Genomic DNA, 24,938 nt, shown 5'->3' on the forward strand with positions numbered 1-24,938 from the left:
AGCTGTCTCTCCTTGGTGCCTGTAGAGGAGCACAGAAATAAAGTCATTTGTTTTGTGGTTAGGGACATGAGGAAGAGAGGAGGGAGGCAGCACTGCTGTGAGAAAGGGAAAACTTTCCCCAAGAATATCAGGAACAAGTGTGCCCAAAGGGTTAAGGGAGAACACCACTTGCTAGGGGAAGTGTGCGTGTACATTTGGCAGCAGCCACTTCAGTAAAAAGTTATTGAGTTGAGCCAGTCAGACTCCATGTGGGTTTTTTTGTGTTGTTTTTTTTTTCTTTTTTTTTTTAACCTAAATATTCTACATTTTGGTCAATTCAGGAAATGTGTTTGCTCCTGGGTGGTACATAGAATTAGTGTTTTGAAATCACATTGGGGCCTTCAACGTTGGAAAGGATTTTCTTTGAATTTTTAACTTTTCCAGAATGGTAAAATTTCTAAGGAAACTATGTGGAGGTAAAACATAAAATTGAGCTTAATGAGGGGTTGTGAGAAAGGAGTTCCTTTTTTCAGTGCCACTGCATTTTGTTTCTCTTGCTAATCCTCATAAAAGATACACATTTAATTTTATCAGCTTTTTTTTTACCTGTTTTGTTGGTCTCTAAGGAAGGCTTTTGGTGTCTTGTTTGCTCTTATCTTGGTCTTCACAGACCAGATTCTGATTCCCTGGCTGCAAAGCTGGGGCCTGTAACTTTGCTGTCCAAGAGGACAGACTCACGGAGCAGTAGCAGTCCAGTCCAGTAGCCATGGTAAGGAATGGTATCCTAACCCATTGCCCTTCTGGTGAGGAAACACTTTACTCACATCATTTCACTTCCAGCTGGGTTTCTGAATGCCTGCAGCCTGTGTGTGGGCAGGTGGGTTCAGGGGGGAGTTATCTTCAATAGCAGGAAATAGTTTCTTTGTAAGATGAATTAAATCCAAACACATCTTAAACCTTCCCTTGACCCAGGCACTCCCTCTGACTCCTGCCCCCTATCTAACCTTCCTTTTCAGAGCGAAATGCTTGAGCTGGTAGCTTTCTTGGGTCACCCCTCATGCTGCACTACCATTGACTGATTCTAATAAGGGCTTTGCTCTTGCCAGTAAAATCCTTTATTTATTTCACCACACCACCTTCCCACTGAGGAGGGCAAGAGCCTTTCCTTGTTTCTTTCCCTTCCCACAGAGCAACACTGGATAGTAGGAATCTTTCCAACCTACGTTGTAGGTATGCTTTGGTGTGTGTTCCTCTCTTGGATCTGTTGTGGCTGCCCAGCTGTGTGTCAGGTGAGGACAACATCCCTTCACCAAGCCAGCATCATCCAGGTGGATTGGCCTAGTTTGTGGTGTTCTGGTAAGCTGGTGGTTTTCTGTAGTATCTGCACCTTGGACTGAAGGATCTAACCTTCCCTTGTTTTTTAAAAAATAAAACAAAACACAGGCCTAGTGGGAAGGACCATCTTCAAGATGTAAAGAGCTACAGATGTGGAAATGTCTACTGGGGACAACAGGCAGCCTGAAATGATAGCTCAGAGGTGTGAGCTCATCTGAGCTCATCTCACTCACCTGAATGAAGCATCAGCTGTGAAAATCCTTATCATATGAAAAACAGCACTATTTATCCATCCTTGCGTGCTGGAAGGGAAACAGGCTGGTCATATTATGAATATCCAAACAATTTCCTGCAAGTATCATCTCACTTGAGATCTTGAGATACTTTTTTCTGATCTGATCCCAACTTCTTCAGATCTGTGGGATCTGCTTCTTGAGGTTCACTCCCTAGCCATCAGCTCTTGTGATCCCAGCTTTCTAAGGAAGTTGTTTTACACAACCATACTGTATGGCAGCTCCTTTATAGCAGCTTTGGAAATTGCTGGCAACTCTCAGCCAAATTTAACAGAGCAAGAGATCTCAAAGATAAAATTTCCTAAGAGTTTTGTAAAAATAGGTGCCTGGATAGAGAAAAGAGAGACTTAATGAGTGCCACTTCCTCCCCTCAGGCAAGCCCAGTTACACCATCACTGTGTTGAGACACCAGTTGACCTCCCAGATGGACAGTCAGTCCATACATCCTGGCTGGCCAACAGCATGTGTTGAGCTCCACACCAGCCCTGCTGCCTCGCACTCAGGCATACGATTTGCCATGACACAGACCTCTTAGCACTCGTGCATCACTTTGCCGCCTTCTGTATCTCCCGTGTTTCTTTGACTGCCATCTCTGTCCTACCAAGATGCATCATACATTGCATCACCGCTGCAAGTAACTCTCTACAGCACTGTGTCTGTGCATTGCTGTGAGACTCCCATCTCCCTTGAAATCCCCATCCGTGCTGTCATTGCCTCTTCTGTGGTGTGTGACCTTGGCCCCAGCCTGACACCAGGAGATGCAGAATGCCTCAGGCTGCTCTTTCACCCAGAAAAGGAGGAATGATGGAGTGATATCCCATCCTCCTACAATGCTGGTTCCTCTTTCTTTTCAGGAGCCAGTTCAGAATTGCTCTCCATGGATTTGTTCTTGGCTACCTTATGGGCTGTGTCTCTATTAGCATCGCTGCTTTGTCTCCTTATCTAACACCTGCCTTCTCTCTGTCAAGATCCTTTTCTTCTGCAACTTTCTACCATCTGGAATAGCTACTTGATCAACTTTAGTTTCTTTCTCCTTAAACATCTGAAATACTTTTTTGTTGCCTGTACCTCAGCATGCTACCTTATTGAGTGGGCTGGACATAGTCAGCTTCTTATGCCAGTTTACTGGTTTATATTTGATATTACTTGCTTCCCTCTCTTGCATTACTGAATGGTGTAAAACACATTGGGCTGCAGTTGAAATGGCAGATGCCGGACATTGTAGTAATGTACAGGATGTCACTGTGTTCAGCTGGAGCCAGTCTGCTTGCTGCTGCTGATCCACTGCTTCTCCACAGGTGGGAAGCTGAGTTGAGAGGAGACATGCAGTGCACTGCAGTGGCAGTACACCTGTCTCCTTTACAAAAGGGGAAGATGATAAATCACACATAATCTGGTTGCAGATTTAAAATGCAGGAACCTACGTTTTCCTTTAAGTTAAACTGTTTATGGTAGATGCACTAGTGCAATGGAAACCAAAGCCATCTTTGAGCTGTTTATGTAACATGAGGGTACAGCACTGTCATGTTAACTTGTGATGTGGGTTTTTCCATCCAGGTTCCCAAGCTATTGCTTAACCTGGGTCTGGAAGAGCCACTGGTTCATGGGTCTGCACAGATCACTGACAGAGGCATGGTAAGCGTTCCCTTTCCCTGTCTCTGCTCTTTCAATACAGTCTGCATGCCCTTTGCTTCAAGAACTGCTTCCTAAAACTCAGTCCCGCTGTTGGAAGTGAAGCTGAGTTCTGAAGTGTGGAATTACAATGTAGGTAATACAGCCCAGAGTCTCTTCGTAGGCTTGCCCATGGGTTCCTGCCTTTCAGTCTCTGTCTTTAAAAATGTTTGGTAAAAATTCTGTCTTACTCCAAAGTCAGACGCTGCAGTCTCTTGTTCCCTAATGGCAGTTCATGGTAGTTGAGCAGTTTGCCTCCCAAAGGACACCAAACTCAGAAGGGGTTAGTATTTTAGCTCTGCATCTTGCTAAAGCATTTTGGTTGAATACCAGCTTTAAGTCTCCTTTTCACAGGTCTCACTGGGCAAACCTTAGTGAAACCAGTGAGTACCAGCAGGACTATTCTTACCGTGCTTACCTTACTGCATGAGGCCTACAGAGCTGGACCAGCTAATGGAGTTTTACCAAGCTAATGGACCTTGGGAAGACTGTCCAACTGTCTGCCCATGGGATGGCCCCCAAATTTCTAGGTCTTTCCTCTGCCAAGGATCCCTAAGGGTAGAGCAGGGTACATTTTGTTGATGAGTGCTTGAGACGTGCTGTTTGGAAGAAGTGTATTGAGAACACGTCGGAGAGCTCCAGGTACTTTTGCCAATTTCCGTTCTTTTCTTCCGTAGATTGGATCGGACAGCATCATTGGGTCGTCCACACAAGTGGGGGAGAAGACATCCATTAAACACTCCATCATCGGCAGCATGTGTACCATAAAAGACAAAGTTAAGATAACAAACTGCATCATCATGAATTCTGTTACAATTGAGGAAGGGTATGTCACCTCCTTGTATCTTGGTCCCCTAAATCTGCAGTTTCTTTTTCTAGATAGATTCTGAGTCCGTAATTTTCATCCTGTAAGCAATCCTCAGCCAGGACAGTTGATCCCAGGGGGTATGTTTCTAAAGACCGAGTCAGAAGTAAGTCTCTATAAACAGGCTACAAATGCACAAGTGAAATGAATTAATGAGAGGGCTCAGTCTTGGAACATAAATTTCTTCTTTTTAGAGGAGATTATATCATCTTCAGAATGTGTAAGTAAGTTAAGTGGATGTATGAGTCTGTATGAGCTTGTGTGTCATCCTTCCAGGCTTTATTTTAGTGGCTGGGTCTATAAGTATACCTAAAACGTTTGAGGCAGGAAACATATTTTGAAGTGGTACACTTACCAACTAGACATGTTCTATCACCTTTGAACATTACAGCTTCACTTAAAATGTCATTTTCTTTGGCCCTTTTTTGTCATCTTGCAGCTTTACTTTACCATTGCGTATGCTGAGTAATAGAATAAATGAATAAACTTTTCAAAGAGAAAACCTGCCAGCTAGTAGAGGTTTCCCATGCATTAGAGACACTAACTAAATAGGTAGCCTTGAGCTGTTCATTTCCAAATGTGGGAAAAGTGGCCTATCTGTAATTGTTGATGTCTGCATGCCCCCATCTTTCCATACATGCTGGCTTCCTGTGACTGTCAGTGGAAAGGAAACTGCTGATTGAGTCTGTGCAGGCCTGTATAAATTCCCTGCTCTTCATGGCTTGAGGTTTGCTTAGGGCCTCAGGAAAAAGGCCAAACTCTTAAAAAATGCCAAGTTGGCTCTGAAAGTTGCATAACTGAAAAACAAAAAACCCCAAAGGATGTGGGGTCTATGGAGGATACTACTGTTACATAACTAAATTACAGGTAAGTATGGTACCTTACTGCCAAGTGTTTGTCTTTAAGAGAAATCCACAGTAATTTCAAGCACATCATAAATCAGAATTCCATTGAGTATAGAAAATAGCTGGTTTCCAGTTCAATCACAAATGGATCCAGTATGGCGGTATCACAAGCACTGCTGTCATAAGAAGTACCAGAACCTCTTGTTTGATCATGAGACCCTCTGTCATTTTGATTAATGAATTGATGCCACAGTCATAATGGTATGGTTTTGCATATGAGGTGAGCAGCTCTACCATTAAATCACGAGAGCTAAGTGTATAAATAGTGCTATTTTTATGAAGAGTCCCAAATCAGCTTGCGTTTGTCTGCACTGGTATATAGTAATATTCTCTTCTAAATCCTAAATCAAGCTCAGAGTCGTTATCTTAAGCATTCCACAGAATTCCATAAGCATCATAAAGATGGTGATATATTATTTTTTAAGAGGGAAAAACTAACTTTTGGGGTAACATTTTTGTGAATTTCTGGAAAACAGTGTCATCCCTGGTCACTCTCAATGAAAACAATGTAGCCACCATTGAGTGAAAAACCTCATAGTCCCAGGGCTTTACCCCCTTAGCCGCTCTGTGGTTACTGCACACTGATGCACCGGAGTCAAATTTGTAATTATTCCTCTCCAGCCAGAATTAAGATTATAGACTGTGAAGCTTTATTTCAAAGCATATTGTAATTCATATTGTGTAGATCTGCGCAGATACTGAGCTGATAAAGTATGTCTTATTGCATCTTGGTAAGTCTTAAGATTAGAGAGGGGTATGAAGTCATGCATACACAGGTAGTGAGATACAGAAATATTCTAGCTGCTGAGTTTTGTTGAAAGAAGTCTTGCTTGTAACTTAGTGAAGAATTTCTATATATTTTGGCCCTCTTTCATGACTTTGATTAAATCTGATAGATTTTTGTTAAAATGCTAATGATTCTTACATGTGTTGATGGATCCATTTGCAACAGGTGGATAAATTATATGTGGTTTTACTTTAAACTGCCCACAGTGGGCAACTTCTCTTTACAAACGTCTCTTCTCCCAAGTGTCTCTAAAAAACTCAGGCTTTATCTAATCACCGACTTGAGAAAACGTCTTGGACTCTAATTGGAAAGTCAGTATATGTTTGCTGATACGGGTCAAAATGAGCATAATAAAGTGCCTTAACAGATCTAATTAATTTTTTGTTGCATAGCAAATGTCCGACAAGTAAGCCGATTTTAACACCGTCTAAGGTATTGTATGTTAGAAACTTCTGGAATTGCACTGAGAAGTGGATAAAAACTGTGCCATTTAGAGAATATACATTTTAATGCTGACAGGAGCAGCTCCACCAAACTAATGGACTACTATATTGATGCCCTAGTCAAATGTGAGTGGTAACTGAAGGCTAGTCCCAGCAGTGTTAATTGCAATAATACCAGCTTGAAGTAGTAGGCTGAGAAGACTGCACTAGGGCACATATTATGGAAAAGACAAGGTTGTTTAGATAACCCAGAGAAGAAAGAAAGATCAGGTAAATCATTTGTGAAAGTCAGGAAGCTGGGAACAACCAAATGCAAAAATTGTTCCGCATTCTAAGTTCATTTATCAAGAGCTATGATTATACGTGGCACTGCCTTGGTAATTCCCTTACCACTTACATCACCTCTAGCTTCTCTGGATTGAATCTTACCTTCCCCCCCCCCCCCCCCGCCCCCATCTCAGCTGCAAAAGTGATAGCAGCTTCAGTTCCCTATGTCAATATAGGGAAAAAAACCCAACAAAAACAACAACAACAAAAAAACAGATTAAAAACTTTTATCTCTTGATGGTTTTCCTGTAATGTGATTTGAGGATCCTGTGCCATAGTTCCTGTGGCTTCGAGATCCACAAATTACATCTCCAAACCAGAAAAAGGTTTTGAATAGCCTCACCATATTTGATACCAGCTTCTGAAATGGATAAATAGATTCTTCTGGGCAGATGGGAACACCACAAGGTGCCTAGAACAAAACTAGGTTCCTATTGTTAGGCTGTGGTTGGCTCATTATTGGAGAAACAGAGGTTATGACCTAGATGATGATGACCTTCCCAACTGAATGGATCAAGGAACTGGGGTTAGCTTGGACAGTGCCATTGCATACTCTTTGCAAATTATGATCCGTTCTCCGGCGATGGCTGGTGTGTTTGATGCTCTGGAGGACCAGTAGCAGGGTTTTTTGTTTTCCCTGGTGCGTAGGGCTTCTGTTACATTATATATGTCTCCTGTGAAGTGATTTGAGTAGATATGAATCCCCCCTTAGAAGAGATTACAGGGGATTAAAGAAGTTAGTAACACGGGCAAAATAATTGGTAGTCCTTTCTTAATGTGTTTCCCACTGTGCAGCTAATTCTTCCATCAATGAGACAATAAAATAGTAAAGATTACATACGTGCTGAATGATAGACATACTTGACCAAGCTGGGAGGGATGTAATTTATACAACAGCGCAAGTGCTGAGAGATGCTGACCGCCCAGGTGACAGGCTGCAGCGGGGAAACAGTTCTTGTTTCCCTCTGGACGGCTCCCCAGAGCTCAGTGACAAATGACTGCACTGAGTTACGTAGTTGGAGAAAATCTACTAATCGAGCTGAAATTATAGGTCACTTGAAAACTTCGTATATCTGAATGCTCCTGCAGTAGCTGTACGTGTCCTCAGTCTCTATAGTATCTTGGGGCTGCCCCTTCTGTTCTGTTTGCATTAGAGGTGGTGCAGTACAACAGAGTCCCTGAATTTCTATGTCTTTGGTGCAGGAGTCCCCTCATTATAGCTTACTTGCAAAGGAGCAGTCTGTAACACTGGGAGACTGACTGAAGCTGGTTATGTAGGGAGATTGTGCCATTTGCAAATGAAAAGTGATGTGTCTGATACATTAACTCCACCCTGATATCTTCACAGAACAGAAATTACTACTGTTGGGGCTTGCAGACAATCTCGCAGCTAATTATGCTGACCTGCGCATGATAACTGTGTTTCATTTGGTGTACTCAGGCACACTTAGCTTCCTTGAAATGAGACCTAGATATGGATGGTTGTATTCAGCTTCAGGTTCCTGTTTTGGCTTTTGTTTTGGCAGTTGGTGGTTGGTTTGTTGGGGTTTTGTTCAAACATTGGCTTTATTTTTACCAGCTTTGTAGTTTTGCTTAGTTTGTTAGCTTCTGGCAGTAGGAATTGTCTAATGGCTCTGGTCATACAGGACCTTGTGCTGAAGTGCTCTGAGCATTACAAATAATATTAACAGGAAAAGCATGTTGAATCCTTTATTCCGTCCCTGCAGATAAAGATTTTGAAATCTCGTTTGTTAGTAAAACTATCTCAGTGTATACACTTACTGAAAGGAGCTTGGCCATTTTGTCATGTGTGCAGTATATCCTTCTTCCTTGGTCATGGAAAATGAACGTTGCCCTGGGAAAGATTCAAGAGGTGGGACTATAGTAGGGGAAAAAAAAAATGATCTTTGGACTACTTAGAGGTTAGTTGAGGAGGCAAGCATGAAAAGCGCAGATAAATATCGAGTCCACAGTAAGCCATGCTTTGAAATGGTCTTGTTGATAGGCTGGTAGTCAGTACCCATAGGGGCTCTGTGGCAGATTTAGTCTCTGCAATTAAGTGTTTTGCTTCTTTTCTTTTTTCAAGGAAATACAGGAAAGCAGCGTGCTTCAAATGATGTTTTTGTGGAAATCATAAATAGGCTGCTGTGACTATCAAAGGGGGTGACAGCAAGATGCAAATGGCTCAAGGTTTGCATCAAGATTTCACCTCCACAGGTAGGAAGTACCAAATCTTCACAGAGTAACCAAGGAAGCTCACCTATAATTTTATCAGAAAAACTGCTCATTGGGGATGATTGTTTTTGGACAGTGGAAAAGATAAATGAAATGCCTGGTCATCTGCCTGGCACAGGCCAGAGAATTTTAGGCAGTACCTGCTGAGTTGAACTCAGCAGCTGTTGACTTTAACATGGCGATCTTCTTTGAAAATCATGAAAATTTGACATCTGTTGACCACGTTGGAAAGTTGTTCCAATGTTCATTTTAGTCTCCCTAACTATTTCCATTTTTAATGTATAGACACATACCTCTGAGCCTGAGTGTTTTACAGTCTGCGGTCAAAGATGCTTCGTGTGGCACAGGGGCTTGCCAGCACAGGTGTAGTTTGTGGGATGTAGAATCGCAAGCTCTGAAGGGCAGGTACTGCCTTCCTTTGGTATTTGCATTGCTGACATTTAACAGTTCTCTGGGTGGAACTCTGCAAGGCTCCCCCTTCGATTGTACAACGGTGTCTTTATCCCGGTGTCTGTCGTGTGGATATACTTTGATGTGATGTCTCAAAAGATTCCTCACTGTTAAACTCCTCAGGCTGTATCCCAAACTGTGAATAGCAGTGGGAGAAGGAGACGGTTCCTTCCAGAAAGGAGTCTGCTGCAGACAGTTGCCAGATAGCCTGATGTGGAGGGCGGTCTCAGTTCAGGAATTGTAAGACTGGGATTGCAGATGGGACTTAGTTTATCGTGTGTGTGCAGGGGCAGGAACTATTGAACAGTAACCTCGTCTCCTTGTTGTGTTTGTAAAGGTTATATCATGTTGTTGGAACTACATAAAAAACATACTATGCAAAAAGAACTGGTGAAATTCCCTTTATGACACACTGCTAAGGTTACCTTTTGGAAAGGGAAGGGGTTAAAAAGACAAGCAGATATGTTTCAGGTCAGGCTGCACATGATGGCAGCAAACTGCAGTGTTGCAGCATCAGGGAACTTGGAATGCAAGGGAGGTGACACTGAGCACTGTGGATTACGAAAACTGCAGGGAGGTGATGTGAATATTCAGGACAGAGGGAAAGTTAGATGAGTCCCACGGGGAGATGTGGCAAACCTTGGGGAGTTCTGAATCCCTGGGCAGAAAGAATAGGCTGGATTAAAAATTTGTATAAAGGACTAAAGTACCCAGATTTGTGGAGGAAGGACTGGCACCGAAAATGTTATGTCAGCCAAAACTAGCATCTTCCTCGTTCAGTCATATGAAGACGGTTATGTGGTAGATTTTGTTAAAGGTGTTCTGGCTACCTGTGTGAAAGTAGATGGCACAGATGCTGTAATGTTACTCAGTGAGGGGACTGGAGAGAGACCACGTGTGACTGCTTACAGGCTATTCTAGTTTACCCCATGTCTCCAATTTATTGCTACTTTCTATGAGAAAATGTACAAAGGAAGAAAACAACAAGCAAGCCGAGCTGGATTGACTACTAACTGCAGATTGATTGTGAAGTTTATTGGTTGTTTCCTCAATAGTGCCAAATCAGCACCTGATGTAGAAACAGTCAGCGGTTTGAAGAAAGTTCTAATTAAAACCAGAATGGAATTGAGCGTTTATAGGGGTTCAGCACACAAGTAGTCTTTTTCCCCTTGGATTGTGGCAGTACAAAGGAATGATCCTATTGCCAAGGCAACATTTGTTGAAATTGTAAAATATATTTTACAGCACATTCCCTCATGAGAAGTAATGAGGAGATGAAGTTGTTTCCAGCACCATAGCTTGAAAAGCTGGAAATAAAGATTTGCTTATGCTGGGATTCCCAAACATTTTGTATCTTGAACCATTTTTTAAGATTGCTGTTGTCTTCTGGACACTTTGTCTCACACCACCAATTGCCCCTCTGCCTTATGCTAGCCCTAGAAAGAAGAATGAGTTTAGAATAGATATCGCAGAAAGCATGTGAAAAGTGAGAACTTGATTCAAAAAAGCATATGCTCAGCTTAAATATATGGATAAAGTATATCATGGATGTGGATAAACATGAATGTATGAAGAAAGCTAGGTATAGCCCTTGCCTGTAAAAAGGGCTCTTATTTCTCTTGATTATGTTCTGTCCTTTCTGTCACACTTCTTGGTTTTAAACTGTAAATGTTTTTAGTCAGGAACCATAATTTTCATTCTACTATTTAATTCAGTGCACATGCTGTATAAGATACTGAACAGAGACAACCTCTGGCTGGCAGAGTTTGCTTTCAGGAAGATAAATTGAAGAAGAGAGGGCAAACTAGGAAACCAGTGAGCAGGAAGCGGTTGAGCTACTTGCAGGGCTAGTTTTCAGTTACTTTCAACTGAAGTCAAATTCTGCTGTATCTAATGTATTTAGGATATTTCTCACATAGTACCTGTTATCTTGTGAATGTCTGAGCCATTATTACTAGCAGCTCCTCAAAAAAAAGTTTTCTTCTGGCTAGCTTCCTGGTACATCAGTCTGTCTTAAATAAATCACCTGTTCTTTAATCTCAGATGCAGATGTTTCCCTGATAGTGCAGGGAGCTCTTCCCAATTTTCCAAACATCTTGTACATCAAATGTTGAACTTAAAGCACAGATCAGCTCTGAAAAGTGGCATTTTAAAACATCTCCTCTCATTCTGCTGATCTGCTTCTTCAGGTGGCCAGGGTTATGTCTGACTTCAGAGCTATAAATAAGCTTCTGCCTCCTGCTAGCCACATGGGTCTAATCGAAGAGGGGTATGTAGATTTTCACAAACAACTGATTGCTGTTGGGTTTTCATGGGAATCTGCATGTGAGTGCCTCCGGTGCTCTTGAAAATCTTCCCCAACCTGGGTATGGAAAAGGAAGAAATTACCACGTTGTGCCACAGTCGTGCCTGTAAGTTCCTTAGGGGACCATGGGGTTGAACAAGTTCAGGTTAGCTCTAAGAAGCCAGGCTTAGTTTGTAAGGGTGACATTTAGAAAATCCTTTTCCTTGTCAACTTAGCCCATATGATACGGAAGTTGATTTAACCAATTATGTCCTACGCAGGGCTACAGCTCTCAACCCAGAATTGCCCTTGAAAAAACCCAGAGAAAGTGTCTTTCTACCGTGTGTGCCAGTTACCCTGCTCAGTCTGACTGTGTCAGCTAGTGAGCAAGTAAAGGAAACCCAGAGGTGGGAGTATCATCATATATAAACACACAATTTTTCTGCTTTGTTACCTTCACATAGACATTGATAGCTTTTCCCAGGCATCATCTGAGTGTCTGTAAAATCGTGCAGGACATGGCCCTCCCACTCTGCAAAAGAGAATCCGGAGGGAGGTCAGTTTTCCTGCATGTGGGGTTTTCTGGTGTAAAACTCCTTGCAGCGTACTTTCGCTGAAGTGTGCAAAACCAGGCTTGCAGCTACATAAAAGGCCACCAATTTGTTTGTTCCAAGATCAGCTGGATTTAACTGAAGTTTCAGAGGTGAGGCACAACCTTCCAGGCGACCTCCCCTGGCAGCCTAAGTTTCACTTAATAAAACACAGTAAGGTAGGTTTGAGGCAATCCTTTAAGGTCAGTTGAACTTTCACTGGAAAATACGAGTGCTGGCAAGTATATGCAATATGTAATGCAAAATGTTTAGGGTGTGGGGAAGAAGTGTAAAGGAGCCATACCACAGTGATGAGCTTGGCTAGAAAAGAGACATGAAACAAGTTCCTTAGCGAAAACACCCTCAGAGACGGGTGAAGAATTTAGGGGGGGTTGGTAGAATGTTTTTGTTACCCCCAAGGGGAAAAACAGGAGATCAAAGCCCAAATTCACTTAAGAATGCTTGCTTTGAAATGTATCTATAAATTATAGCACGTACTGCTGGCATCTATTGTAGTCTTCGGTATTTACTTGCGTGTATAACGTTGAGATTCACAATGCCCTGTGTTCTCTTGTTAGTGTGTAAAAGCGTGGTGGTGTAAAAATGTGTTAGTGTGTAAAGCATGTTGGTGGAGGCAACATTTTGGATTCTCAAGTTTCCTAGTAGTGTTTTCGCCTCTTCCCTGTTTTCCCATGGTCTTTGTGCCTCATCCCTGTGATCGTGTGTCCCAGCCACCGACTCACTGGCTAACGGAGGATTCCTTGAGGGGTTGCTGGTAGGTTTTAGAGCTCTACCAGCCTCCTCACCACTTCTCAGCATTATTAAGGTGCCTGTTGTGGCTGTTATCTTCTTGGTCAGGGCAGAATGGGATGTTGCTCCCAGGGGAATCCACAGCTGTTACCCCTCAGTCAGCAAAGTAGCTGCCGAGGCATGTCACCCTTTGCTTTTAACTCCTGAATCAGTCTCTCCATTTCATAGCTCATCTGGAGGAGCAAGAGACCTGACTTCTTGGCGTAGCGGAGCATTACCAACAGGCTGTCCTAAGCTTTGTGCTCCAGGCTCTTTCTTCCTCGTGAGTGTATAGTTTTAAGCGTTGCATTTTAGACACCTCATTTGCTTTGCTGCCCAACAGAGATTATGTCGGGGGTTTGGCACAATTGGATTAAACTAGCAGACCTGGATAACTTCCATTGGCATTTCAGAAGATTTGCTGTAAGGCAAACCTGTGACATTCATACCTTCCTAAGCTTGCCCAACTAGGGCGAGAGCTGCAGTTGAGGTCTTGACCTCAGTTACTTAAGCCCCTTTCTCCCAGGAACGTTCATCACTTTAATCACAGAGTCCTAAATAATCAGTGGGTAGCCTGTAATTAGGGGGTTGTGTCTTGGACTCCTGCAGCCTGCTCCTGGTGTGCTGAGCACTGCGTATTTTGATTTCCTGTTCCCCCAAAGGATGTTTGATCTCAGATTTACACTTTAGAAAATTAAGAAGGGTATGGCACCTCAGTCCCCTGGCAATCTTCCTGCTTTCAGTGGTAGGTGCCTTGCTTTTCCTAAGTATCGCAGTGCTGCAGCGATTGACACACTTGATTTAAGAGTTTGATTTATAGACTGATACTCGGGCTGTAAGTCAGCAGTTCCAGGGCTGCGTAAATCAGCCTGTCTCTGGGACTAATACTTCCTTATTTATAATTTCGACAGGAGATGGAATTCTTTCTCGATTCTTTACATTTCTTTCAGATGTAATCGACCACCCTGTCCTTTGGTTTAAAGCTATGTGACTTTGCCACAAATAGAGGGAGGGGAAAGTAAGCTGAGTCCAGGAATTGCTGTGCTATAAAAGCTCCATATTGTATGCTCTTGGACTTTGCTTTCTCCCAGCTTCCTTCAAGCCCACACAAGAGATGGACTTGAGGTTTTTTGGCTTTCTTCCCCTCCCCCCTCCCTCCATACATACGCTGACCTTTTAGAAAAATAAATAAAAGATAAAGAAGGACCTGGAATGTTGCAGAATGTGTGTACATTTTGCTCTCTGTTGTTTTCTGCTGGGATTAGTTGTTTACAATGGGGGAGAGAGGGAGGGCAGAGGAAGGGAGGTCTGTGGCCTTAACTGAAATTAGTGGCATTTCAGAGTGATCTTGTTAGGTGGTCTGCAGTTTAAAGACCTAAATCCTTGTAATCCCCCCATGCTTCCTTGGCCACTACTCCTTTTGCTCTTGTTCTCTCACTTTCAAAAAGAAAAAAACCACCCCAAAGTCAGCCTCTCTGTCTCTCAGATACAGGCGCATAACATACACGCATGCACGCGTGCACAGACACAGACATACACGCACACTCTTTCTCATATGCTTCCATTCGCACATTGTACCTGTATCACAAATTAATGTCTTAACTACATCTGTTCCCACTACAGGACTGGGCTTGTAAAATGCTCTCTCTAGAATGCAGAGGCACACTGAATATTTTTATTTATTTTCTGAAAAACACGCAGCTGCCAGACTTTCAGTTTGTGATTATACTTAAAACAAATTCAAATTGAAATTTCAGCCATAAATCAAATGCCCCAAATTAGTTCCTCTTGTGGGTTTGAACATGCTCTTTGGATTTTAAGGTCAGAAGATATCCATTTTCACCGTGCTGAAAAGTTTAAAAATATACTACATTTTGGGAAAAAAAAATATGGTTTGCATTATACAGCAGTACATCAAATATGCACGTATGCACACACACAACAGTGTCAATGAAGCTGGATGCTGTTGGAGCACCTTTGAGGACTAATAGCACCTAATTGTTAAGCAAGGCAGGAACCGCGGTGGCTGTTTAGCCAAGGAGAATACAGCAGAGTGCCCTGAGATGTGATATTTACCCTGTAAGAGAATAAAAGTTTATTCTCTACTCTTCAACTTAAAAAAATAGTAAAAATTAAATAAACACACAGAATACTAATCTTGGCAGGCTTTATAACATACTTTTTTTTTTTTAAAGGCATTTACAAGTGGTTTCAAAATGGCTGTGTTACATCTGTCAGCGGGTGAAAGGAACACCCACAAATTGTGTTTTTATCTCTTGAAGTTTTGTTCCACTTGAGCAATAAAAGCCGGATTCGCTGCTGGTTTGTGTGATTGGGCTAATCTGAGCGTTGAGTATGGTTTTAAAACTTGTGCAATTGGTTGGGTTTGTAAGTTTTAAGAAACTCCTGGGGTGGCGGAGTTCTTGGGTTTTATTTTACCCTGGCACTGGGGAAGGGTTGGTTTGCGAGCACCTGGCACAGACAAGTTCATCTTGGTTCCCTGGCCTGTCCCTCCCAACAAATGGTTTGGCAGGAACCCCCCTTATCTTTGATGTTAATGTCATCAGCAGTTTCTTGGTTACAATGCTGTTCTTTCTCCGGGAGTTGAAAAACTATCCCCGCATAGGCTCTGAACACACATCCAGTATTCTCCAGCCTGAACTCCAGACCAACAGCTTAAATCCCCTCTCCATTGAGGAATATCCTCCTCCGTGAGGATAATGCCGAGAGGTGTCGTGTACTCACGGCTGCTCTCGTGCTCAGAAGTGATAGATGGTGGGAACCTAAAAGTTTGCAGGGGAAACCTCTCATCTGACTGGCTCGAAGCGATGAATGAGGAGGTATTTTGGAGTGTGCATTTTGGATAGGAGCCATTTCAGTGGGAAATGAGCAACCTCTCCCATCGCCTTCGCTAGTCCTGTTGAAAGCCAAGTCAGGATGGCAGCGGTGGGCAGTACTCCCTCCACCAATTCATTCACTAGCCTGGCTGCAAATGCTGAGCGCTCTCGCCCTCAGCAACTGCTGTTGCGCAAGACGATGGCCTGAGCCACTGCGCGGGCACACGAAGCTATTGGAAAGGAAGCAGATCGTGACAGTGTGAGAGCAAAGGCAGGCGGGGGTCTGCTGTGTATCTTTGCCGCTTTTTATCTTATTAACATGTTAGTAAAAACCTTGCCAAGGCAACCTGAGCTGGTTACTTGTAGCATAATTGCTCATATTGCCTCCTTATAGGTCAGAGGAGGGGGAGTTCAAGCGAGTTAAAAGAATAATTGTTCAGAGGGGACGGTCTGTTCAAGGGGGGTCGTAACTGCTAACCACTGTGGCTGAGGTTCAGTTTTATTGCTTTTACTCCTGCAGAATTAATGCTGGTTTTGTGGGGCAGATGGTTTCTGCTCTGACTCACACAAGCAACAGAATTGTATTATGTTTAATGGCAAAATCTGTATACTAGATAATAGTGATGTGTGAGCAGGAAAATACTAGGAATTAACTTTAGAATTGGCAGTCTGGAGTGAGGATTGATGTTTCTCTCTTCTCCCGAGGACGACAGTCAGCTAGCTCTCTATTCAATACGGAATTGAGGCTCAGGGCTCTGACCTGATACCAAAACCCCTCTATGCTGTTAGTTCAGACTCCAGGGTAACAATTCTGTCCACGAGCCAGCCTGATGGTGCGGTGCAGCTGTGTTTCACTAGTGCAATGAGTAGTGGTGATGCCTGTGACCAAGGTGGGGAATGGCAGCAGGTTATTAAACTGTGGAACTTGCCATGCAGAAAGTCACTGAAGGCAAAAACTTCAGATGGAGATCAGCTGTTCGACTGAGGATAGCAAGAATATCCACAATTGTTGTAATTAATATTAGCAGAAATACTGGGGAGAAGATACGAAATGCCATGGTTCACAGTAGGATTAATATGGGGGAGCAGATTACCTGCATCTCTCTGGGGTTATATATCTCGCTTACACCTTCCTCCCAATCAGCTGGTTTTGATGTGTGTTAAACTTAGTATTTTAGACACTTCTTAGCTGGGTGCCTTCAAATTTTCTGTCCTTCAATGACTTCTACCTATCTTTGCACATGTGAAAATAAGGAAACAAATAATTTGCATCGTAGCTATTTTTTTCTCTGTAGCTTTGAAAGAAATTACATTTAATACCATTTAACACTACTCATGATGCTGAGTGAACAGCATTTCAGGACACATCACGGATACCCGTAAAGATTCACAACTTCCATTTTACTGCATGGGGGGGCTCAGACCAATGCAGTAACTCACTCAGCATCTCTCAGCAGAGGAGTTTCGAAGCCAGCACTTGGACTCTGAACGTCTTTCCTATCTGGACAATTAGATCAACAGATTTGAAAGCTGGTTATCAAGATTCAAATACATTTTGGAAGGTGACTTTTGCTAAAGTTCCATCCTATGTAGCATTTCAGACTTTGTGGTGTCAAAGGCTATGTGAGTGTGAAAATGTCCAAGGCAGGTAGAGCAGGTCCAGTGTGGGTTTCATTGGTTTAGTACTGCAGAGTCATCATGTTTGGGTGCTTGAATGTAACATGAACAAAGCCAACCAGCTGAGGTATTGATCTGCCTCTTCTCGCCACCCTTTCTTAGTGCCTTACAAGCTAGAACATATGAAACTTCTCAGCAAAATTCGCAGAGCTGCTGCTCCTCTTTTTGACTGGGGAGCTGAGCAGAGAAGCCACCCCCGCAGTTACCCCAGCTGTCTGTGGAAAATACAAGACTTGATCCAGGTCCCAAGTCCCAGGCCAGTGTCCCGTCTATGAAATCCTCTGGCAGTATTTATTCTGTTAAGGAAATGTAGAGGAAAGCTGTTCTAACAGGAGGTAAAACTGGAAACCCTTTTTTGCAAACCCATTCTGACAGTTGGCATTTCAGTTTTTCCAGCAAATGGGTGTGAGGATCAGGAGAAGACTAGTGGAGTTTTTGAGAAAAGAGCAGAACTAAACCTACTTACAGGATCATGTCACAGGCTTGTTAGATATTCCGGTGGATACCTTCGGTTTGTACCTGCCATTTTAAATTATTTTCTTGCTTTACTTTGTGTTTATGTTGTAGGTGCTGTCTTCAGGGCAGTGTTATTTGTCATAATGCCGTGATAGAGAAGGGTGCAGACATCAAAGACTGTTTGATTGGAAGCGATCAGAGGCTGGAAACCAAAGGTAAGTAGCGGAGCTGTATTTACAGCTCATTTGTAATCATTTTCAGAATTTCTTCCTTGAGATTTTACTCCTGCTTCTTCATGAAGTGCCAGTAAACAGTGGTAGCTCTACAGTGTGGTGTCCTATAATATTAGGATTTCTTTTTCATGGAAAGTACAGCTTCTTGGCATAAGAATAGTTCAGGGACTTGCTCCTCTGAAGTTGGCAGAAAAGCTCTGTTGTTGTCGTTATAAAGAACAAGATTGGGTGCTGAAACAGTCTTTTCCCAGAGACCACAATTAGATCAGCCTGAAGTTGTCCTCAGCAGAAGGGAGCCATTATTTTGACTAGTAATCTTTGTCAGTGTTAGGGGCGATGCAGTCAAATTATTGATCACACAGACATCCTTCTCTTTGTAGATGCTACTAACCCACAGTGCCAGCATGCTCCCATTCACCTTGCTCCAAGCAAAAGCTCGAGGTGGAATATCGTACTAGGAGCTGCTGTGCTCAGTACTAAATACAAGGGCAGCTTGTTCAGATCTGCTTTACTGCTATGAAATGCTATTTTGGGGCTTCAGAGAGGTTACAACTACGTGGCCCTCATTTGGGCAAAGTTAAGCCATCCAGTGGAGGTGTGCGTGGCAAGGGCTCGGTGGTAACCGCCTGAGTGGAACTGTTGATTTCCTGCCCTAAGAGATAATGAGCAGGAAATGGCTGTCTCAGTGACTGCATCCCAAGCAGAGGGCTTTTTAATGAATATTTATAGTTGGGGTTTGGCAGATCCCTGCTCTAGGGTGTGGACTGAGGACAAAAGTGAGTTCCTTTGCAGGCTCCATGTGATGTTATTTAGTCAGATCAGGATTTGTTTGCTCGCTTTGTCTTTATGGGTGGATTCCCAATTGCAAGTGTTCTGACACAGAGCAGGGTTTGCACTTAACGTAGTATAGCATAACCTATTGTCAGCTATGCATATGACAAATTTTCCTTTAAATTGAAACTAAAAGTAAAAAAGACTCGTGAAAACAAAGTATTGATCTTTCGGTTGCAAGTCTCCGATACTGTAGGAAACACCCAGTGAGTATTCTGTACCTACTCATGGCTTTGCCCATCACATCAGTCTGAATCAGTAGCCCTTGCGGGTTTCATTGCCCCCTGTCACTGAAGATTTGCAGTATTCATGATGCAAATTCTCCATCTGTGTCCTCCCCTGAGCATAGAATCATAGAATCAGTTAGGTTGGAAAAGACCTTCAAGATCATCGAGTCCAACCATAAACCTAACACTGCCAAGTCCACCACTAAACCATGTCCCTAAGTGCCACATCTACACGTCTGCCTGAATCACTAGGAGAGCTGAATCAGGTCGCATTTGGTTGTTAACCTACAGCGTGAACTATGAGGAGACAATTTAGCAAATACTTTAGGAAATAGGAATATGTTTAATTTCTTTACTAGATTATATCAAACAGAAATATCACCCTTTGACCTCGCTCACATCTGCTTCAGTAGTCTCTTCCAGGGTGCAGATCCTAGTCTGGTTGATTTTAGTATGGAAACCGTTCTTTCTTCTTGATTGTCCTTGTCATCCTTGTCTGAATATTTTTCGGGGTCTGTAGATGTATTTGCAGGGAGAGTAACAGAGCTGTAACCCATGGTTCATTTGCCTATTCTTATAGAGTCTACTGCACACCTCTCCAAAGCTTAAACCCACTTCTTAATGAGTCTGTGGGCCCTCTAGTTAAACTGTTCAAAAACATATGATTGACGTTAGCAAAGACACATTCAGGTAGATTATGAATACACCATTATGCTGAGCAATAAAAAATAATAAAGCCTTAGTTCATTTCCCTGCCTCAGTTTCCTAACCATTCTGGAATTTCTTTGGGCTGGGGGTCAGGTTCTCCTTGGTGGTCTGGGATCTGTCTGCGAAGTTCATGACTTATTTCCTGAACTATGGAGTCTTTCCAGCCCAGCATGTCTCTTCTGACCTTGGCTAGTCCCTTAGTAAACTGGGCCCTCTCTTTTTCGCTGTGAAAGCATGCCATGACTTCCTTCCCCTGCCCAAGACTTCCTGTATCTTGTGCCAAGCTTTTGGTGTGGCCCTGTAAGTCTGTTTCCATATTCCTCCTTTCATCAAGACTTTGGCTGTGTTGTTCTGTTTGGTAACTTCTTCTTCAAACTCGAGCCTCCGTGGCCAGGTTAGAAAAAAACTAGTTCTCTTGGGTTGGAGCCAAGTTGATTGGTTTGTTGCAAGCTGATCATGCTTCAGCAGACGTTAAGAGGTAGCAGCTGGCTATTGACCCTAGTCTGGGAGTTACATGCTAGAAACCTCCTCAGCAAAGCTGCATAGACCTTCCCAGAAACATTAAAAAAAATAAAAATACAGCAGTCCCTTATTCCAGAGCATCAGCCAGGATTCATCAAAGGTAGAAATATCCCTGAATCATCCTACACAGCCCCGAGCAAATCCCACAGTTGACTTTGCTGCAGAACTGGCTGTGTGCTCCCTGCTCTGCCATATGAGTCCTGGCCACACTGCCCACGCGGCTCGGGGTACAAGAGCTCTTTGAGCCAGCGGTGCACTGACCTCCTTTCATAAAATGAACTCCAGTCCCATGCAAGGAGGATGGCAGGAGAACAGCTACCACAAATGATAGGCAAACGTAACTCAAACCAGCTCTCATCCTTTTCCTTCTGCGGGAGAATATGGACATATTTAGGGTGGTCCAAATGGTACAGCTGGGAGTAATGGGATTGAATTAAACACAATTTAGGTTGGCTATCTGGAACGTTTTCCTAATGATGTGGTCTGGTAGGCTGTGGGATAATCTCCCTGGGGACATGGTGGGAGACCTCATCACTTAATAATGGGCTTGGCAAAGCTCTGGACACCTAAATAGAGGGAACACTCCAACACTGGTTACTGGGGTAGATCAGATGCAGCCTGTTACTTTCAACCTGAAAAGAAAGTTAGAGACATAGGGGGGCCAGGTAACTGTCAGCAATGACATCCCAGTCCTGTGTTGACTTCAGCCCTATCACAGCACTGGCCAGAGATGGTACTTTTAAGTGCCTCTTAAGGTCAAGGTATGGAGTTTTATTAAACTTCTGGATTTGCAAGCCATGCCTCCTGAGAGCCATACTGTTCTCTTCCTACTGCTTTTATTACCATGCTTAGGAAGCATCCACTTTCCTTCCTCTTTGATACTTTAATTTAAGGAATTTGCTAGCAGAGAATTAACAGATGGGCTTTGTGAAAGCTACCTCATGCAGGTAGCAGTTTGAAAAATATGTTGGTACCTAAGAAAAAGGAGGTAATTATTAAAGGGATAGGAAATAGCAGGCAGCAGTTCTGAAAGAACTTAATTGCACAGAGCATTCAATCACTGTTTTGAAGACAGTTATTAGGATCATGCTCCAGTCTTTTTGATGAACCTATTTTTAAAGAGGAGCTTAAAAGCAGCATGCACTCACTGAAGTAGGACTAGAGAGAGGGAGTGCTGGTGATGGGCCAGCCGAGGAGTGAGATGAGCCCTAGAGTCAGTGAATTCAGTTCCCAAAGGAGTCTCCAGGACAGATTCAGTGGGGAGTACATTATACATCTGGTATAGGTTAGCCAGGAAGAGGCATATGCAGTAAAGCGGCCTAACCTTTCTTCAAAGCAACACCAAGAACAGAGATGGTAAAGACACACACATAGGATAGAACTAGCAAAGTTGACACAAAACAACGCTGTATTCCTCGCCTTCATCTCTGTTGTTGCTGAGGCAGGAACGTTTTATGTGCATTGGATATTCAGGAGCCAATGTTGTTTGGGGACAGCTTGAGTCATTGCACACCCAAAAGGTGCATTATAGCAGTGTGGTTGCTGCAAAGCATATGTTCAGAAAGGGAAAAAATACCAGCAGCCAGGATGCTGATGTAATCTTAGCTTGGTATCCTGATACATACTTAGTAGTAGTATTATCTCCGTGACCAGGCTGTAGACTAAGACTTCACTGTGCTTGTTCCTGTGCAGTTTTTATGCCACCATATATTTTCATTTTCCTTGGTGCCCTGACACGGTCAACACCCAGAATGAGCAGTGCTTGCTGAATGGGGGGGGTTCCGTATTCCTCATTTTCCTCTTTTTTCAGTTTGTGTCTGAAACCTTAATTACTGTACACTATGCAAGAGACAAGATCCTTCCTTTCTATGGCCTTCCTGCAACATTTGTCATCTTAATGCTTCACAACTGTTAACAACCTCATTTGCGCCTCCTCAGTATGAACATGGTTGGGTTTTCCTCCTATTTTACAGAGACCTGAGAGGGAGATTCTGATCATCCGCCCATTCATTTGGACTGGCCAACTTAAGTGCTGAAGTTGCACGTTACATGTGGCATTTCCTAGCTATTACAGACTTGACATTTTAGCCTTAGCATTTGCTTTGTAAATGTTGGGAGGGAAGGTTCAGTCCACTGAAAAAACTCAGTTTTATTATACAGGATGATGTTGGCCCTTGCATGGATCATTAGCAGCATCAGAAACTTGAACTCCATTGTACAGCTTTCTGCTGCTTCAGCTGATGGGAACTGATAGTAGTGGGTCATCTTCCTTAAAGGGAGCTGGATCTGCAATGGGACAAGAGAAACTCTTTGCCAGGAGGTTTCACGGATGCCTATGAGTGTCAGCAGCCCTGAGATCCACTCCTGGTGCTGGGAGGAGAAAGCTCTGGTTACTGTAGGCTTTACTGCTCCTGCCCCCAGCATCAGCCATTGGGCCCCAACTACATCACCTGTGTCCTACCTGATCCTGACTCCTGCTTCAGGAGCCATAGCTCCCTGCTATGGCTTTGTCCCAGGACCAGTCTCATCCTGTTCCCAGCCTTCTCTGTTTTTTCCTCTAGTCTTTGTCTCATGGAGATTCTTGTTTTTCTGTCTTACTTGGTTATTCGCAGACACCCACCTGACTCCTCCTCTGGTGTGACCATAGCTGCTATTTCCAGTCCCCTTGCCTAACAGTCCCATGCTCCATTTCCCATCTGGCACTCGCCCCCTGACTGCTTTGAGTCAGACTGCATCCCTTTCTGTACCGCTGTCGTGCCCGGCAGGATCATTCTGGGCACAGGAGGGAAGCGGTTCTGTGCGAAGTGCTGCACTGGTCCATAGAGCAGGGATACAAGCGTGGGGGAAGCCCTGCCTTCCTCCTGCGCTTCCGTGGTCGAGAATGCTCACTGCAGACAGAGCCTCTGGAGCTTTTAGCTGCCCTCCTGAGAACATGTGCAAACTGAGATTTTGTTTCCAGAGGCTTATCACATAGCCAAAACTGTGTGGTTTCTCACAAGAACAGAAAAAGGCACATATCCAGTAAGGACTGGCTCCCGTTTCCAATCATTTTCCAAGTCCTGTTCCAAGCTTGGAGTCCTAGGACTTCTCAATGAAACAGAGTAAGATTGTTTTATTTTAATGAGGGCCAAAGAGCACATTTTTCTCTAATGTCATCCTCTGAAGGCAGGTACAGTTTATGAAACCTCCACATATGAATGGGTGACTGCTTGTGAGGATGCTTCGCCCCAGCCAAGATTTAGCAGGATAGGGACAGGAAGGAACTGAGGGACTTTCTGATGCTCTCACTGCATTCAAGTAGGGGCGAGCATCTGCTCTTGCAAGATGCTGAGTACCTCCTGGTGAAGGCTTCAGGAACTGAAAACACTTAGCACGACACAAGGTCAGGATCAGAAAGCATGCTGCAGTGCAGATGGGAGTTACGAAAGCTCATGAACAGACACAGACTAAACAGTGCACACGTATATTGTGCACTGGGGTGCAAGATGAGCTGAAGATGATGTAGGAATGGTGTAAATTCATAGTGAGACTGAGAAGTCCATATGATTTGTTCCCTGAAGTACTTTAACTACTGAGTGTCCCTGCCAAAGATACTAGCTGGCAGTTAAAACAGGCATCTCTTAAATAGTTGTCATTTTTGTTTCAGTGACTATGCAGTGACTACATTTCTAACTGATCCTAATAAGCCTCTTTTCCAAGTTGTATAAAAATGGTTTATGAGTTCTGGTCTTAGCAGTGGCATAAAACTTCCCTAGAATATCCATCCAGCGACGCTTTGTCCTCCCCTCTGCCAGTGGGGACTGTCACACTTGTGCATACTGTCATTCCCGGCTGGGGAAGTTCAGGCTTCCTGAGTGAGCGGGTTAAACGAGCTGCCACATTCGCAGCATGTTGATTGTGAAGTCTACCCATAAGGCAGCAGTTCGTAACCTTGTGGAAATATTTTTACATGCTCCATGCAGAGAAAATAACCACTTGTGCTCTGCTAGAGCTCAGCCACATGAAAGAGCCAGGAAGAACACCCCAATGGATGCTGAGAAAGGAAAGGGACTTCTACTTGCATCCAGCGCAGCGAGCAGCAGTGTCCAGGCAAATATGGCATCTCTGCCACCTTAGCAGGAAGTGTGGACAGAGTCCTTCAGACTGACGTTTCTGAGATCCCTGCTTGCATTTGCTGTGAGGTGGCGATACCCCGTGGGAGCACATCGATCGGTACAATCCAGTCCCTTTCTTAAACGCTTTGCTAGGACTCTGCCCCAATACTAGGACTCCAAGTGTCCCCCCCTCCCCAAGGAGCTTGCTATCTTAGGCACATCCCCAGCTCTTGGTCTCCTTTTCCCTTGACTAACCTTTCTCCTAAGACCCTGACTGGTCATTCCCATACACCTGTCTTTCCAGTTCCTTCACTCCCCCCATCCATCTGATCCAAGCCACAGTAAATTAATCTCTCTTCGGGCACTGAATTCAGTGTTGCCTTTACCTGTACACTCCCAA

General features: G+C 43.5%; 1 protein-coding gene across 1 annotated transcript in view; it reads left to right on the forward strand.

Annotated features, from left to right (window-relative positions):
• The window catches only part of EIF2B3 (eukaryotic translation initiation factor 2B subunit gamma), a 103,228-nt gene that overhangs the window by 73,254 nt on the left and 5,036 nt on the right, over window positions 1-24,938 (forward strand). The window contains exons 9-11 of the mRNA XM_076340328.1: window positions 3,165-3,242; window positions 3,956-4,104; window positions 18,035-18,138. Of these exons, the coding sequence (XP_076196443.1) occupies window positions 3,165-3,242; window positions 3,956-4,104; window positions 18,035-18,138 (331 nt within the window). The remainder of the gene's footprint in view (window positions 1-3,164; window positions 3,243-3,955; window positions 4,105-18,034; window positions 18,139-24,938) is intronic.

This window comes from Aptenodytes patagonicus, chromosome 5 (assembly GCF_965638725.1).
Source record: "Aptenodytes patagonicus chromosome 5, bAptPat1.pri.cur, whole genome shotgun sequence".
NCBI lineage: Eukaryota > Metazoa > Chordata > Aves > Sphenisciformes > Spheniscidae > Aptenodytes > Aptenodytes patagonicus.